Consider the following 15,088-nt stretch of genomic DNA (forward strand, 5'->3'; position numbering starts at 1 on the left):
ATCAGGAGGCTGACAGGGGGTATGAGGAGAGTGCTGGCTGTCATACAGTCACATGGTGGTTACACTCGGTATTGACCTTGAATCGTGTAAGACACGCAGAGTGACATTTTGAATGTTCACATTCACCTATCAATTCAACATTAAACATTTCAGGGCCATACTTGTACAGACATGGTTTTGTATCAACATCGGTGGGGTTGTTTTTAAATGAGCAATTACCATCCTACAGTCAACATGGATTACAATTATTTTGTCCGGTTGTTTTAAGATCGTGTATGAACCGTGAACTGTCAAGACCTTATGTCAACTGTCAAGACCTTATGTCAACTGTCAAGACCTTATGTCAACTGTCAAGATCTTATGTGAACTGTCAAGACCTTATGTCAACTGTCAAGACCTTATGTCAACTGTCAAGACCTTATGTCAACTGTCAAGATCTTGTGTGAACTGTCAAGACCTTATGCCAACTGCTAAGATCTTGTGTGAACTGTCAATTCTGAATACTGAAGACCAATTCTTAATCTAACCCAGATCTTCGCTGGTCCTGGCCAGGGAGTCAGTGACATCACACTGGAATGATATGACAGCTTTGCTAATATAGTACACTGTCAGTAAGAGCATCCACCCTATCACAGTTCCTCCAAAGAGCAAATGGTATCAAGTTAGGTATGAACATGTATGTTTAAGTAAGAGTGAGCGAGTCTAGTTTTACACCCCTTTGGCAATATTCCAGCAATATCAGGGCGAGGGACATCAGAAATGTGCTTCACACATTGTACCCATGTGGGCAATCAAACTCGGGTCTTTGGCGTGACAAGCAAACACTTTAATCACTAGGCTACCCCACCGCCCGTTTAAGTAAGAAAAAGTGAGGTGAGGTGAAATGGGGTTTAACATCGCACTTAAGAATATTTCGCTCATTATGACGACCAGCATGCCTGTGTATGTGCACCTGCTTGTACTAGCCCAGACTTGAGCTGATTTTATAGTGTTAGCTCACTGTGATACCATGCGGCAGTTAAGCATGAATACCCCACTCAGACACATTATACTGACTCTGAGCCGACCAGTCCTTGTTGTACCCATCAATGCCGAGCGGCAGGCAGGGACCAAAAGGACCATATTTTAACATCTTTCGGTATGACGAGGCCAGGGATCAAACCCGCGATCTTTTGCTCTCCGGGCGGACGCTGTAACCACTACACCACAGAGACGGTCTAAGACAAAGTGGGGTGCTGTAGACAGGGTGATCCAATCTATACATATTTATTTTTATTTCAAGCCGAAATACTAGGGATAATAATAAGAGACAAGAAAATAAAGGGTATTTTGTAAAACGAAATTGAACATATCATTGGACTTTGTCTATACTTAACCAAACCTAAATTTCATCAAAATGCAACACTGTGCTATACATTCCATGACTTTGTAACTGATGAAGTGAATGAAAACAATGATGTCAGTCCTTTGTACCTGTTATGTTTTATTCATTAACAACACTACAGGCATTTGTTTTTTTTCTCCCCCTTTCTTAACCTTCAGAAGTTCCTGAAAACACAAAGACCAGAATTAGTCACACCACACATCATTAGTTAAGGTAAGTGACATGTTAATCCATATCGTAAATATTGATAAATGAAGTCTACATTCCACAAAAAAATGTATCATCTTCACAACTGGAGATACATATTTTAACAATGAATTATGAAATCACAAATGTTTCTCCAAATATTCTTTCCAGCCAACAGCAAGAGTGTTTTATCTAACCATGGTAACATACCAACATGTACTTGAGTAAATGTTTATTTAAGCTGCATCAGCAATACTGCAACTATTCGAAGCGAGCATGTACTTGATGACTGGTTACAGCTGTGGGCAGATGAAGGCTAGTGGGGGTTTCTTTGACTTCTCATGATTTACCATTAGCGTGAGATTGACCGACCAAATTGACATGGCAGAGCATAATGTTGCCATAAGCAATGTCCCAGCAATACATCAGCAGGGGGACAACAGGAGTGAGCGAGTTTAGTTTTACGCCGCTTTTAGCAATATTCCAGCAATATCACGGCGGGGGACACCAGAAATGGGCTTCACATATTGTGCCCATGTGGGGAATTGAACACAGGTTTTCGGCGTGTGGGGACAACAAGAGTAGGCTTCACATGGAAATCATGTTGAAAGAAAATTAATTACTACTCACTTTGCAACGATGCCATCCCTCTTACCCAGTCTGTTCAGGCAATCGTCAGATTCTCCCTGTAACAAAACCACAAGTTATACAACAGAACATATATAGCTTACAGTTGTTGTCACATTCAAAACAACACTTAACATCCATCAACAAACATCCAAAGCATGTGCTTACTGGAATGTCAAGACCATATTCATTGCTGCATTCAGACAGTTATACAAATCATGTTTCACTCCATCAAGAGGATAATAACAGTTTGTCACTTCCAGGACAACACAGTCTGGTCCAGCAGAAGAATCCTATCAGGTTACAATAGAAGTACTTAGGAGCATAGTTTGAAAGTAGCATGTGTCTGCAAGACCATGCCTTCAGTAAAAGCTAGTGACACATTTGTGAACAACCACTTTTACCATTAGCTTAATGGCAAATCTGCATCATCTGTTGTTGTTTTTTATTTACGGCATGACTTATGAATGACAACATCTATACATAATGTGTCTAGCCCAAACAATCCAGTGATTGATATCATGAGCATCAAGCCAAAGAATTGGGATGATACGCAATTAACCAAGTCACTCCATCTGCAATCTGAGACAGTCTACTGTAAGTGTAGCACAAGGCCAGGGATGAGAGCTGCATAATTACCCAGAATCCCCATGGGTTGCAAGAATACTGAAAATACAATTCCACTTCAAGTCCTGTCAAATGGCAACAGGTCACAACCCAAGGCTGGTATTCCTGTGGATCTCTCATAAAGCCAAGGATGGGTCTGTCCCTCAGATGATCTTTTCGCCCATGGATGGTACATTGTATTTCTTATTGATCATTTATACACCCAATGTCTTCCTCATGGTTCACCCCACATCCAAGCATGGATTTTCATGAGGATCACCCAAAGATGGTACTCCTGTGGATCACCCATCCACTCACGATTGGCATACACACAGTGAGACAAATAACAATGCATCTTCTCTAAGAAGTGCAGGAAGGTAATCTATACACACAAACGTAGTACTGACAATACCAGTTAGGACAGATATGGCCACTGGTCCTAAGACTAGTAACTTGCTCGGTGGACTTGTTTTATCCAATATTTAGTTATTTTACATGACCAAAGTTCTGACTTCAGTCTCCTCCACCTTGTTGGGTTTCACAATGGTGTGTACCCCTAGGCAGTGATGTGCGTCCAATGTCACCAGGTTACTCACCATCCTCCTAATGGCCCCACAGATAGCATAGGTGGTGTTGGTGCCTGTCATGCGACCAGTTGAAGCATCCACCTGGGACAAAAATCACAAATAATTCTTATTTTCTCACATTTCAACACTCTTTATATTTCATTTTTGTCTTCAGATACCAAGAATCAGGGGGCATTCTCAGCAGTGAGTTGTTAAATTCAATCCATAAAGGTACGTTTGGAGATCTTTCAACGATGGAAAGCATATTGCATCATTTCCTGTTACAAAAAACACAATTTCTTGTCTCTCCAGTCATAACTTTCTCTTAATTTATATGCAGAAATTGCAAAGCCTAACTCTGGTCTATTATCAGTAACAAAGATGTGTCAGCCTACTTCTGTCCCAATCTTATACGAGTACAATGGCGGCTACCAGTCGTAGTTTCACTCACATTCGCAACGTTGATCTGGATGGAGGCGTGGTCTTTAGCAGCAATGATGCGGTTGCTTGCAGAGCTGTAGAAGAATAGATTTAAAATCACTCATCCCTTTCAAGGTTCAACATGTCAACTTCAACATTTGTTGTAGTCATAGGTCAGCAAACTACAGGGTATAACAAACACTGTTTTGAACAGTATTTCAGTCATATCATGACATGTCAGTCCATCAATCACACACCCTTATTACTAGAGTAAAAGTAAATAAAACCTGGTGTTCTCACTGGGGATCAACCCTGGCTACCTAAGTGAACCAATGCAGCTATTTGAGGTTTTAATTACTTTCACTCAATTTTACTGTTGCAATGTATTGTGTACCAATGTGAAGTTTGTAACAAGATCAGCATGCTCTATTATGTGATGAGGGAGTAGTGGACTTTTCCAGGCATACTTTTTGAGATTAATTAATCAGAAAGGATACCTAACCCTAACTCTAACCCTAAGGTTCACTCCCAAAAGACAGACCTCCCATAAGACAGGCTGAATGAGTACACTAATTAGCTGAGCCATGCTGTCCACCCCTATTTAATTAATGAGCTGACCCAGAGTCACTACTGAGTATAGTAACATATTACTAATCCTTTTACTGAACAGAACAGAATAGAACCGAAATTTTATTCTAAAAATCACATATTGTCACACAGAGAACATACAGCATATTGATACATATTAAAACATTAACAAAGTCCAGTTTTGATAAATGTGGCAACTTTAGAGTTAAGTGGTGAATAATCACATTTCATTAGATAAACAAATAGTATTTATAAAATTCAGTATAAGCAAAGTATATAACTGAAGAACAGGATGTTTTATAATAGTTAATTTTTCACATGACTTTTTTCCGATCACCCTTCCAGATGGCTACCTGTATGCCAAGAATAAGGTGAAAAGAGAAAATGATGTTCAAGTGACTGTCTAATAAGTTTTATCTGTGCACTGACAAACATGTGATGTAAAATAATATGGTGCTTGGTCTCATATGTTTGATAGGTACATGTGTATAGATTATTGTTTTTGATAATATTCACAAGTAAATGTGATCTGGCAAATATATGTTGATGTACATATATGTTGATTGTAGACTAGCAGTTAAAGCAGTCGGAGCAATTACCGTGATATAGCCATACAACGCTAGTGCACGGGGTGCTATATAGCGTGATAATTGCTCTGCACCGATTCGCAAGGGCTGCGTCTGGTAAAGTGCCCTCTAGCCTGTGATGAACATGACCAGACCAAATGTTGTGTTCGTGTTATTGTACTTTTGGAACCTTTACAGGTAACCATGTGATTAATATCATACTGCATTGCGAAAGTATCACAAATCTTTTGTTTCTTGTTCAAAGCCACACTCAGCAATATTCCAGTATCACAAATCTTCTGTTTCTTGTTCAAAGCCACACTCAGCAATAATCCAGTTATGTGGTGGCAGTCTGTAAATAATCAAGCCTGTGCCAGACAAGCCAGTGATCAACAGTATCAGCATCAACCGACACATTTGGGATATGATGACATGATTTAATTGTCAACCAAGTCAGCAAGGTTCCCTACCTAATCCTGTTAGTCGCCTCTTAGTCTTACGACAACCATGGGTTACTAAAGATCAATTATAACCTGGATCTTCACGGATTCTTTTCGTCTTGATTTTGTCATACAAATCTGTACATAACAATATTTTTTTCATATTATGATTTCATACAGACTTAAACCATGTGAGGCCAATATGAAATTGGACCTCTGAATTGACGTGCTCACTCTGCAACAAACTTTCTGGCAGTAAACAGTATATTGGATAATGCGTGTTCATTACATGTGCTCTCAACCAAATTAGTATCGAATTGGGGTCATGATTAATTTTGCTGTAGTAGCGTGGTGCGATCTGTGGAGCCGAAATCAATAAGTGGCACTGTGAGACTTCCGGACTTTGTAATATATATTTCTAAACAATTCTGAACGATAACTGCCCTGAGATATGTTGATAGGGCTTTCAAAGAACCTCATTTTCAAAAGAGTTCGCTTACCATTTTCTGGGGATGTACATATCAACGAATTCACCTGCTTCGTTTTGCATCTTGACGTCTTATGTTCGACCTGGAATGACAAACATGTCTTCTGTGAGTTAAGATCATCAAACTTTTAAATAACAAATGAAATATGGACTGAACAGACCGCGGGACAAACGTGTGTACCTATGCCTCGTAATGGCTGAACCGGAAAGGAAGAGCACATGTCCTTCCCACAATTCCTTCTATTCAAGGGAATTAACTCGTCACTGATGCGCACGTAAAATATCGAAATTTCGAAAAGCCCATGGATAACAATTGATTTATTCTTGGTTTAACACTGATTTTCATTGTAAGGAATCTAGTAGTATTTCAAACTGTTTCACCCCTTCACAATACAATATAGAAAAAAAATGGACAACAAATTATTTAATTGCGTAAGTGCGACGTTTCGGTACAGATTATCGTACCGCTGTCAGCTAAGAACGTAACATGAATTGGAGTGAGTGAGTATGGTTTTACGCCGTTTTTAGTATTATTGCAGCAATATCACGGCCGTGGACACCAAAAAATGGGCCTCAGACGTTGTACCCATGTGGCGAATCGAGCCCGGGTCTTCGGCGTGACGAGCGAACGCTTTAACGACTACCAAAATGCAAAATGTGTGACGTGATTTTATAAACACTCTGGCTGAAAGTTCACTTAATTCCACGTTCGTGTATTTTCCTAAACATTCTCAGCGATTCGCGGTTCATCGACGACGTTTCAGAACGAGCATTGGTGATTCGACCAAACAACAAATATACAGGTCATCACAATGATATGGGTGGGGTTTTTTTGTTGTTTTTTTGTTTTGTTTTGTTGGGGTTTTTGTTTTGTTTGTTTGGGGTTTTTGGGAGGGGTGTTTGTTTGGTTTTGTTGTTGTTGTTTTTGTTTTGTTTTTTTAAATCGATTCTCCGAGTGAAATTCGACATTTATAAATTACGATTTAGTGTCAAGACTGGCTAGATTTACGATCCATGTGACTTTCACTGTTGGTTGGAAAGACGACCGACTCAGGTTGAATGTTATACAATTTGGTTACATTTTGTACCATGTAACAGTGTGGAACCGACCACATAACCAGCTGACGGCCAGGCAACAGGTGGAGTAAAACAGCCATGGTGTGTTCATTGTGGACATAGAACTCTCGGTTAATGTAGAAACTTTGAATGGATATAACGCAAAACATAAATTAGTTACTTCTGATATCTGTATTGTTTTGGCTATAAAACTACTTGACAAACATTTCTTATGATGAAAAAGTGGAAGACAAAAAGGTTAATTTTCGTGTAAACTTGCCCTTAAAATGGACTCCTTCCGTCCGTGCACATTCGGCTTTTCCGGAGCAGAACTATAAAACCGTTCAATTTTTTTTCACGACCTTTGGCACATAGATAGATATGGTTATGTACTGGTGCCTTTTGGTAGTTTTAGATTTCTGAATAAAATATGTTTTGCGTTTCCATGGTAACAAGTTTGACTTTGACTGAAATTGGTGGTAGTGCTCTTTTCCGGAGCAGATCGTTGAAACTGTTCAATATTTCTTCACCAAACTTGGCACATAGATTGGTCTGGTGGTGTGCTGGTGCCTTTCGTAGTTTTGGATTTCTAAATAAAATATTGTTTGTGTTTCCATGGCAACAAGTTTGCTTCCACTGAAATTGGCGGTAGGGCTCCTTTCTATAGCAGAACTTAAAAACTTTTTAATACTCTCCTCCCACTTTGCTATATACACACCAAAACATTTGACTTAATCATAACTAGCAGACACATCCATGAAGAGTATTTTGCCATTGCGGGGGATATTGATGACTTTGTCTTCTTGTTAACATAATTGACTTCACAATATCTGTGAAAAAAAGGAGTGAAAAAAATGTATTTAAAAAAATTTCATTAACGTTTGAAATAGTTGAGAAACATTTTTATAACGTTACGAAAACGTTTTGACGAAAATATTTTTGAAAAAAGCCAGTTTGAAACCTTATGAAGACATATGTGTTAGCTGGGTTTAAAATCCGCAACAATGACAAACAGGGAAAAAAATCAACACTGATCATAAAGATGTGTCCACATTTTACATACTCTTAATTGCAATTTGTGTTTCAAACGCTACTACCAAAAGAACGATACATTAGGATCAGTTCTTTTATTATCTGAAGGACAACGGAAATATGATCCATGGGAGGTAACTCTAATGTTCCATGACCCAAACGCGTGTCGTTGTTGACAAAATGGCACTGCTCTCAATCAAATATTCTCGTGGCAACTTGGACATCTTAGATCAGTTATTGTTGCCCACGCAATCCAAATATATTCCAGTCACCAACTCCGAGGATGGTTGGAATGTCATCAAGAAAATGCAGGTGAGATAATATCATCATGTATGACATATAAGAGGCCCAATCCCGATACTGTACAGGCAAATTGTGCAGTATTGCCAGATGAGACAGGGACGACCACTATTGCCCGTTGAAACCATCTCAAGTCAAGTCAATCTGTACAATGACAATCTGTTCAATGTCAACTCTGAGATGGCGTTATCAAAATGATTATTTTGTTAATTTCGAACATGCATGTATCAAATTTAATACCCTTCAACCACAACCATCCCCCGTCCATCTAAAAATTATGAGTAATAACGCGTAAAGTTTAAGGTTGATATCAACTCAAAACATTTATTTTTCCCGTTAGCATAACTGATCCGTTTGGTATCGATATTGTAGAAATAGATGAGAGCATGACCATGTACATGCATGCATCTACACAGTTATTTTTAATTGTATAAATCTAAATGCAAAAACATAACGTGTATGGTCGTACACATGTTGGATTAAAGCAGTTAAATGTGTTAACCACAAAGCTATTCCCAATCCTCTGAAGGCAATATTTCAGGCACATATTTCGCAACAGTAACATCGATAATTTTCAATACATTCTCTCATCTTTTTTCATAATAAGACATCTATGACGTTATGCCGTGATATGTGGTTATAGGAGCAATGATTTTGGTATGGCCTTGTACTGTCCCCCTCCTCAGTGCTTGTATACAGCATGAACATTTTAAATATATGCATAGTAACAAACTAACATATCTTGTCAGGTATTAAGACATAATCAGTTCACACGTCAGTGGTGGTGTTACTCTGCAGACTGCCATCAAGGATCAAAGCATTAGTAAAATCTTCCTTAAGTGGCATTTAGAAGCTGGTATGATGAAGTGGAACACTTTTTATGGATAGACAACTTCTTTGTTGCAGTAGTAGTTGCACGTTTCGGTGTAGATCCTAACACCGTTATCAAGCAAATGATGATACTTGATAACGGTGTTAGGATCTACACCGAAACGTCGCAACTACTACTGCAACAAAGAAGTTGTCTATCCATAAAAAGTGTTCCACTTCATTAGTAAAATCACCTCTACATCAATCAGTAAAGATCCCGTGGAAGAATATAGGTCTATAGGAACCAATGAGGAGACTTTAATAATTGGGTGGTCAGACTCAGGTAGACAACATGTCATCCAAATCCCAATCATTTTGATGCTCATGATGTTTATCACTGGATTGAATGGTCCAGATTTGATAATCTAGAGAATGTCATCATATAGCTGGAATTTTGAGCTGTTACACGAAGCCATCTGTATTAGTCAGCAGCTCAAGAGGATGTATATCAGCAAATGTTTGTTCATTGTTTATGCTGATGATGTTTCTCCCCAAGGTCCGAGGTGCACCTGCTATAGCAATAGTTGGCTGTCTGAGTCTGGCCGTGGAACTGGCAGAAGATGGGGAACACAGCACAGTCGGTGACTTGGCTCACTTCATCTGTGACCGTCTGCAGTATCTGGTGACAGCTCGCCCCACAGGTGTCAACATGGGGGAGGCTTCAAAGAGGCTGACCAGCCTCGTGAAGGACATGGCAGCGGAGTCTGGACAAACAGTGGACACTCTGAGAGAAAGGCAGGTTGACCCGACAACACCATTTAATCTATTGTGTCAAACATTGAGCATTCTGACAAATATTGCAACAGGGGTTGTTGTCAGCACATGCACTACAGGTATGTATCCCAGGTACATCTCTGTATGTGTACCCAAGACAAGAGGAACTAGGATACAGGACGCTACAGTAGGATGAGTCGGCACTGCGGGTCCAGTTCATGGACTCAGGACAGGGAAGATCTTCTTCAGCCGATCGGAACTATCATAGCAAAGTTTAAGAGACATAGAGAGGACTATACAAGCATATTCAGTGCTGATACAGTGCTCATATTCCAAGATGCACAGTTTTATCCACCATTACTCATAATCAGTCACGCCTGAACTCCATCATGAACTGATTTCAGTTTGGGCGAGGAATATGGACTCATTTAGGGCACCAGGTACTCCTCTGTATTATGATTTTTGCTGGGTACATTTCTAAATACAGAAATGTTCTCAGGGTACATATCTGTAGTACTAGTACCCTATCAGCACAAATAACAATGAATTTTAGCAATTTTAGTATATTTTGTTAACAAATAGTGTGAAAGGACGTATATGTATATGTTTTGTCTGCAGGTTTATCAAAGAATGTGAGGATATGCTGGAGAAAGACATTGCTGTAAACAAGAATATTGGAAAATATGGTGCTGACCACTTGCTGACAGTGTCCAAGAATCAACCGGTGAAAGTCCTCACCCACTGCAACACTGGCTCCCTGGCTACTGGAGGCTATGGAACAGCGCTGGGTAGGTGCTTCAGTCTTAACGTAACCTTGATACTTGTTATTAGTATATGTGACCTGAGACTCAACAACATTGAAACTTGTGATTTTATATCTGACTTTTTGCAATATGAAATGATGAGAACAAAAATGGATTTTTTAAAAGATGGTTGTTACATCCAAAATGTATTTATTTTGAATTTATTTGTTTCATAGGTTTGTTAGAGAATTGTTATGGTTTACACAAGTGTCTAAACACTTTGGTTTATCGTCAAATTGTAGCGGGTTGAATTTAGTGGTTTCAAAGGGGCATAACTGCTGGGAAGGGATGTGTTTTTGAATTGTGTATGTCACCTGCTTGCAATGTGAGCAGCTATTTTCTGAAAGCAGATGGTCTACAATATATTCCGAGGAAACTTGTATTGAATTGACTCAGATCTGCTATGAACTACAATGGTAACCCCAAACTAGTCCTCCTTCGAAGGTCAGCTCTCCCTGATGGTGAATAGTTCCTTTGCAGCAGAAGGAAAACCTACCAACCATCGCAGACATCTGTTTCAGGCCAGGAACACAAGGCTTGCTTCCTTCCTTCCTTCACAGAACTGACTGAAAGAATTCACAGTTGACATGAGACATTCTAATTTATTGTAGGTGTAGTAAGAGCCCTTCATGAGAGAGAGAAGATGTCACATGCATACTGCACTGAAACCAGACCCTACAACCAGGGTTCAAGGCTAACTGCATATGAGTTAGTCCACGACAAGATTCCTGCAACTCTAATCTGTGACAGCATGGCAGCTTTACTCTTGGAGCAACAGGATATTTCAGCCATTGTTGTTGGTGCAGACAGAGTTGTTGCCAATGGTGACACTGCCAACAAAATAGGGACATATCAACTGGCTTTAGTGGCCAAGCATCACAACGTGCCATTCTATGTTGCTTGTCCTTCAACAAGCTTTGACCCGACCTTAGCCTCAGGGAAGGAGATTAAGATAGAGGAACGAGCCAGCGAGGAGATGACTAGTGTGAAGGGAGTCCGAGTTGCAGCTCTTGGTGAGTAGGAGACACTGTTGTAAGAAGATAAGGTAATGACAAGTACGTGGATAAAATACATTTCCACATGTGATACATGCTAAAATGTTGTTCGCCAGACATGCTTCATGTCCTGAAAGTTGCAACACTCCGGTATATATATGGATACAACAATACATACACAATGCCTTTTGCAATATTTATTTTCTGTGTCCTTGTATTTTGGGTCTAAGAGTTGAACCAGATTCACTATCATTTGTATCATTTAAATGAAAATCTACACAGGAATTCATTTACCAGTTAGTTTTCCTATGGAAACTGATTGTCAAAGCAAAACATGGAAGTGATTTTGCTCTCATGTTATCTCCCCTGTACTTATGACTACAAAATGGAAGCGACTGACGATGCCGAAAGTATTTACATAGTGTGTAGAAAATAGTATCTGCATGTCGGGTGAAGGTCAGACACTGCCAAACATTTCAGCTTATGAAATATTACAGTATATTTACAATTGTTTGCTTGTACACAGAGTGTGATGTAAAGCCTCAAGCAGAGAGCAGATATTCTGTTCCCCTCCACAAACACTAAGTGGTCAGTTCCTTGTACCGGTGTTGTTTTTGTTGTCCAGGAATTAACTGCTGGAACCCAGGGTTCGACATCACCCCTGCCAGCCTCATCACTGGGGGCGTCATCACCGAGTTTGGGGTGTTTTCAACAGGTGACCTCAAGGCACGACTCGCAGACTGCTTGAAGATGGATAGTTGATTGACAGAGAACTGAATTAATTTTAATAATTCTAGAGCAGTATTCAAGAATATATACTTTGTGTCACGGTCTTTTTGGTATGTCTTATCTTGGGTAACAATTTGTTAATTTCATGTTCAAGGAAAACAGAATTACTTTCTCAACTTCTGCTATTTTGATAATTTGCTTTTATGAGAATCATTTTCTTCTTTATGTGTATAAGTTATAGATCTGTAGCGGGGAGCGGAGGCATCCCACAGATGACATCCTTAGCTTGTGAGTTTGCCGACAGGGTTACCCACTTTAGTCATGTGGACAAGGCGTCCAATCAGAAGGTCCATGGTTTAAAAATCCCACTACAGTTACACAACAGGCCATGTTGATTCCTGCTTTCCTGAAAACTGGAGTAGTATTTAGATTTAAGTCAAAATCATTGTGAGGATCTGTGACTAGTAGACATAGATCTGTATCGTTTTGGCTGAAGAATCTGCACATCTTTGACAGCTGATTGTTGCGATAGTCTGATGATTATTTGCAATACTTGGAGGTAGAGCAGGACATGCTGGCCCTTTTAGTGAACACCTGGTGCCAACCTGGAGTTTCAGTGGTCCCTAGGTTCAGTTTACCCCCAAGTTTTCTTATTTCTTACAGTGGAATCTGTTTCAGGTAGTCGAGACAGTTTATTCTTTGGCATGGTATATTCATGTTCAGTTATATATTATATTTTGTCTTTTTGTAGTGGTTGAAATAATGATGGTTATGAAACCTATTTTTATCTGATTCCCAATCCCGCTTGTCTTAAGAGGCGACAAACAGGATCAGGTGGTCAGACTCACTGAGTCATATCTCAACTGCATAGATCAATACTCATGCTGTGTGATCACTGGGTTGTCTGGTCTAGACTCCTTTATTTACAAACCACCACCATATACCTGGAATATTGCAAAATCAAAACTGATTCCCCATCTTCATACGGTCATGGTCTTCTGTTGTGTGTGCCTCACTTTCACATGATGGCACTTCCATTGTAGACTCGGTGTCGTATGACAGTTATACTGACATCTTCAGTGTCAGCTTGTAATTACAGTATACCCTGGTTATAATGCCACCATTTGTCCAGGAGAAAATATGGCATTATATCCAGGGTGGCATTATATCCAGGGTGGCATTGTAACCAGGTAGGACATCATGATCAACAGGCTTGTTGGTGGTACGGTGTTGTCTATGCCATCAACAAGGTGATTCAGCTCATGTCTCCTGTGATGAGCCTTGAGTGACTGGATAATCCCAGCATCTCGGGGGCTGCAGGTGACTGGATAATCCCAGCATCTAGGGGCTGCAGGTGACTTGTTGTTGTAGGTGGCAGGAAGTGTATTGTCGCATGTGTTGACTACTTAAAGCATTAATGAGTTTGTTCAATTAATCTGGGTTATGTCAATTAACCAATTATGGTATGTATACTAGATGCAGCTAGTGTAATTGACATTATAACCAGGGGAAAATGACGTTTGTTCCAAAAAACATTGGCAAATGGCATTATATCCGTTTGGCATTATGACCATGGTGCACTGTACTGATTTAGGTGTTACTGATGGTACCTGAATCTACCTGACTAGCAGAATGTGTGTACCTGCATCTGTGAATGTCTGTGTCTGGGTGTTTGCTCTTGTGTATGTATCGGGTTTGGTTAGGAAGGCTAATGATAGCAAGTGTGTTTGTGGTGTGTGTACTATGCTCAAAGTGCCACTATGTTAGTAGATTTCTAAGGGTATGTCTTATCACGTCATATTCAATGTGGGTCTAGGTGTATACCAATTCCCCCATGTTATTGACAGTTCTAATGATTTTGCCAGTATGAACCTGCACTGTTAAAGTTTGTTACTGTAATTACCTCAGTGATAATTACACATGCCACTTATTTGTGTCAAGCATTTTATACTGTTAATTGTATGCATACAATTTTACATAAGAAAATTTCAAGTTATATCTTGCAAGCCATTCTTTTTGCTATGAGCTGAAAAAGTCAAGCCATGCCCTCTAGCCAAATGATTTTTATTGGCTGATAACAGAATGTGTTCAATAAGGTGCTGATTTTGTATTATCATCAGCAGATGTTTATATGTTGTTTAATAAATATTCAGTCTGTGTGGTTATTATTGTTGACATATTTATATACTGAGTGGACTTCAATATGTTGTGCATTTAGTGAGATATAGACATGAAAGAACGGTATGCACACTGTGCCTAAATATGTTAATCCGATTTACCTGGTATGCACACTGTGCCTAAATGTGTTCATCTGATTTACCTGGTATGCACACTGCCTAAATGTGTTCAACCAATTTACCTGGTATGCACACTGTGCCTAAATGTGTTCATCCGATTTACCTGGTATGCACACTGCCTAAATGTGTTCAACCAATTTACCTGGTATGCACACTGCCTAAATGTGTTCATCTGATTTACCTGGTATCAAATGTGTTCATCTGATTTACCTGGTATGCACACTGCCTAAATGTGTTCAACCAATTTACCTGGTATGCACACCTGGTGCCTAAATGTGTTCAACCAATGTTCATCCAATTTACCTGGTACCTGGTATGCATCACCTGTGCCTAAATATGTTAATCCGATTATGCACACTACATCTGGGTATGCACACTAAATGCACATGCACACTGCCTAAATGTGTTCATCCGATTTACCT

The 15,088-nt window shown here is 39.6% G+C and overlaps 2 protein-coding genes across 2 annotated transcripts; one reads left to right on the forward strand and one right to left on the reverse strand.

Annotated features, from left to right (window-relative positions):
* Nucleotides 1–1,466: 1,466 nt before the first annotated feature.
* Nucleotides 1,467–6,140, reverse strand: LOC124272784 (40S ribosomal protein S21-like). Its single transcript, XM_046707986.1, has 6 exons — nt 6,052–6,140; nt 5,884–5,953; nt 3,821–3,884; nt 3,400–3,471; nt 2,201–2,256; nt 1,467–1,548 (listed from the first exon to the last, which is right to left on the reverse strand). Exons 2-6 carry the CDS (start codon nt 5,931–5,933, stop codon nt 1,539–1,541), a joined length of 252 nt encoding a protein of 83 aa, XP_046563942.1. The 5' UTR covers nt 5,934–5,953; nt 6,052–6,140; the 3' UTR covers nt 1,467–1,538.
* A 1,978-nt stretch (nt 6,141–8,118) lies between these two features.
* LOC124272786 (methylthioribose-1-phosphate isomerase-like) lies at nt 8,119–14,528 on the forward strand. The gene is made up of 5 exons (XM_046707988.1): nt 8,119–8,270; nt 9,625–9,863; nt 10,461–10,630; nt 11,257–11,658; nt 12,266–14,528. The coding sequence occupies exons 1-5, from the start codon at nt 8,139–8,141 to the stop codon at nt 12,400–12,402; spliced, it is 1,080 nt and encodes a 359-aa protein (XP_046563944.1). The 5' UTR covers nt 8,119–8,138; the 3' UTR covers nt 12,403–14,528.
* The last annotated feature ends 560 nt before the right edge of the window (nt 14,529–15,088 follow it).

Source organism: Haliotis rubra, unplaced genomic scaffold, assembly GCF_003918875.1.
Source record: "Haliotis rubra isolate DU_JTF1 unplaced genomic scaffold, ASM391887v1 Scf173, whole genome shotgun sequence".
Taxonomy (NCBI): Eukaryota; Metazoa; Mollusca; class Gastropoda; order Lepetellida; family Haliotidae; genus Haliotis; species Haliotis rubra.

Excerpts from the sequence above, each read along its gene's own strand:
- LOC124272784 (XM_046707986.1), bottom strand. The coding sequence starts at position 5,933 with ATGCAAAACGAAGCAGGTGAATTCGTTGATATGTACATCCCCAGAAAA. Across the intron at positions 3,472-3,820 it reads TCCAGATCAACGTTGCGAAT|GTGGATGCTTCAACTGGTCG; the intron begins GTGAGTGAAACT and ends TTTTTGTCCCAG. Across the intron at positions 2,257-3,399 it reads GTGGGGCCATTAGGAGGATG|GGAGAATCTGACGATTGCCT; the intron begins GTGAGTAACCTG and ends GTTTTGTTACAG.
- LOC124272786 (XM_046707988.1), top strand. The coding sequence starts at position 8,139 with ATGGCACTGCTCTCAATCAAATATTCTCGTGGCAACTTGGACATCTTA. Across the intron at positions 9,864-10,460 it reads GTGGACACTCTGAGAGAAAG|GTTTATCAAAGAATGTGAGG; the intron begins GCAGGTTGACCC and ends TTTTGTCTGCAG. Across the intron at positions 10,631-11,256 it reads AGGCTATGGAACAGCGCTGG|GTGTAGTAAGAGCCCTTCAT; the intron begins GTAGGTGCTTCA and ends AATTTATTGTAG.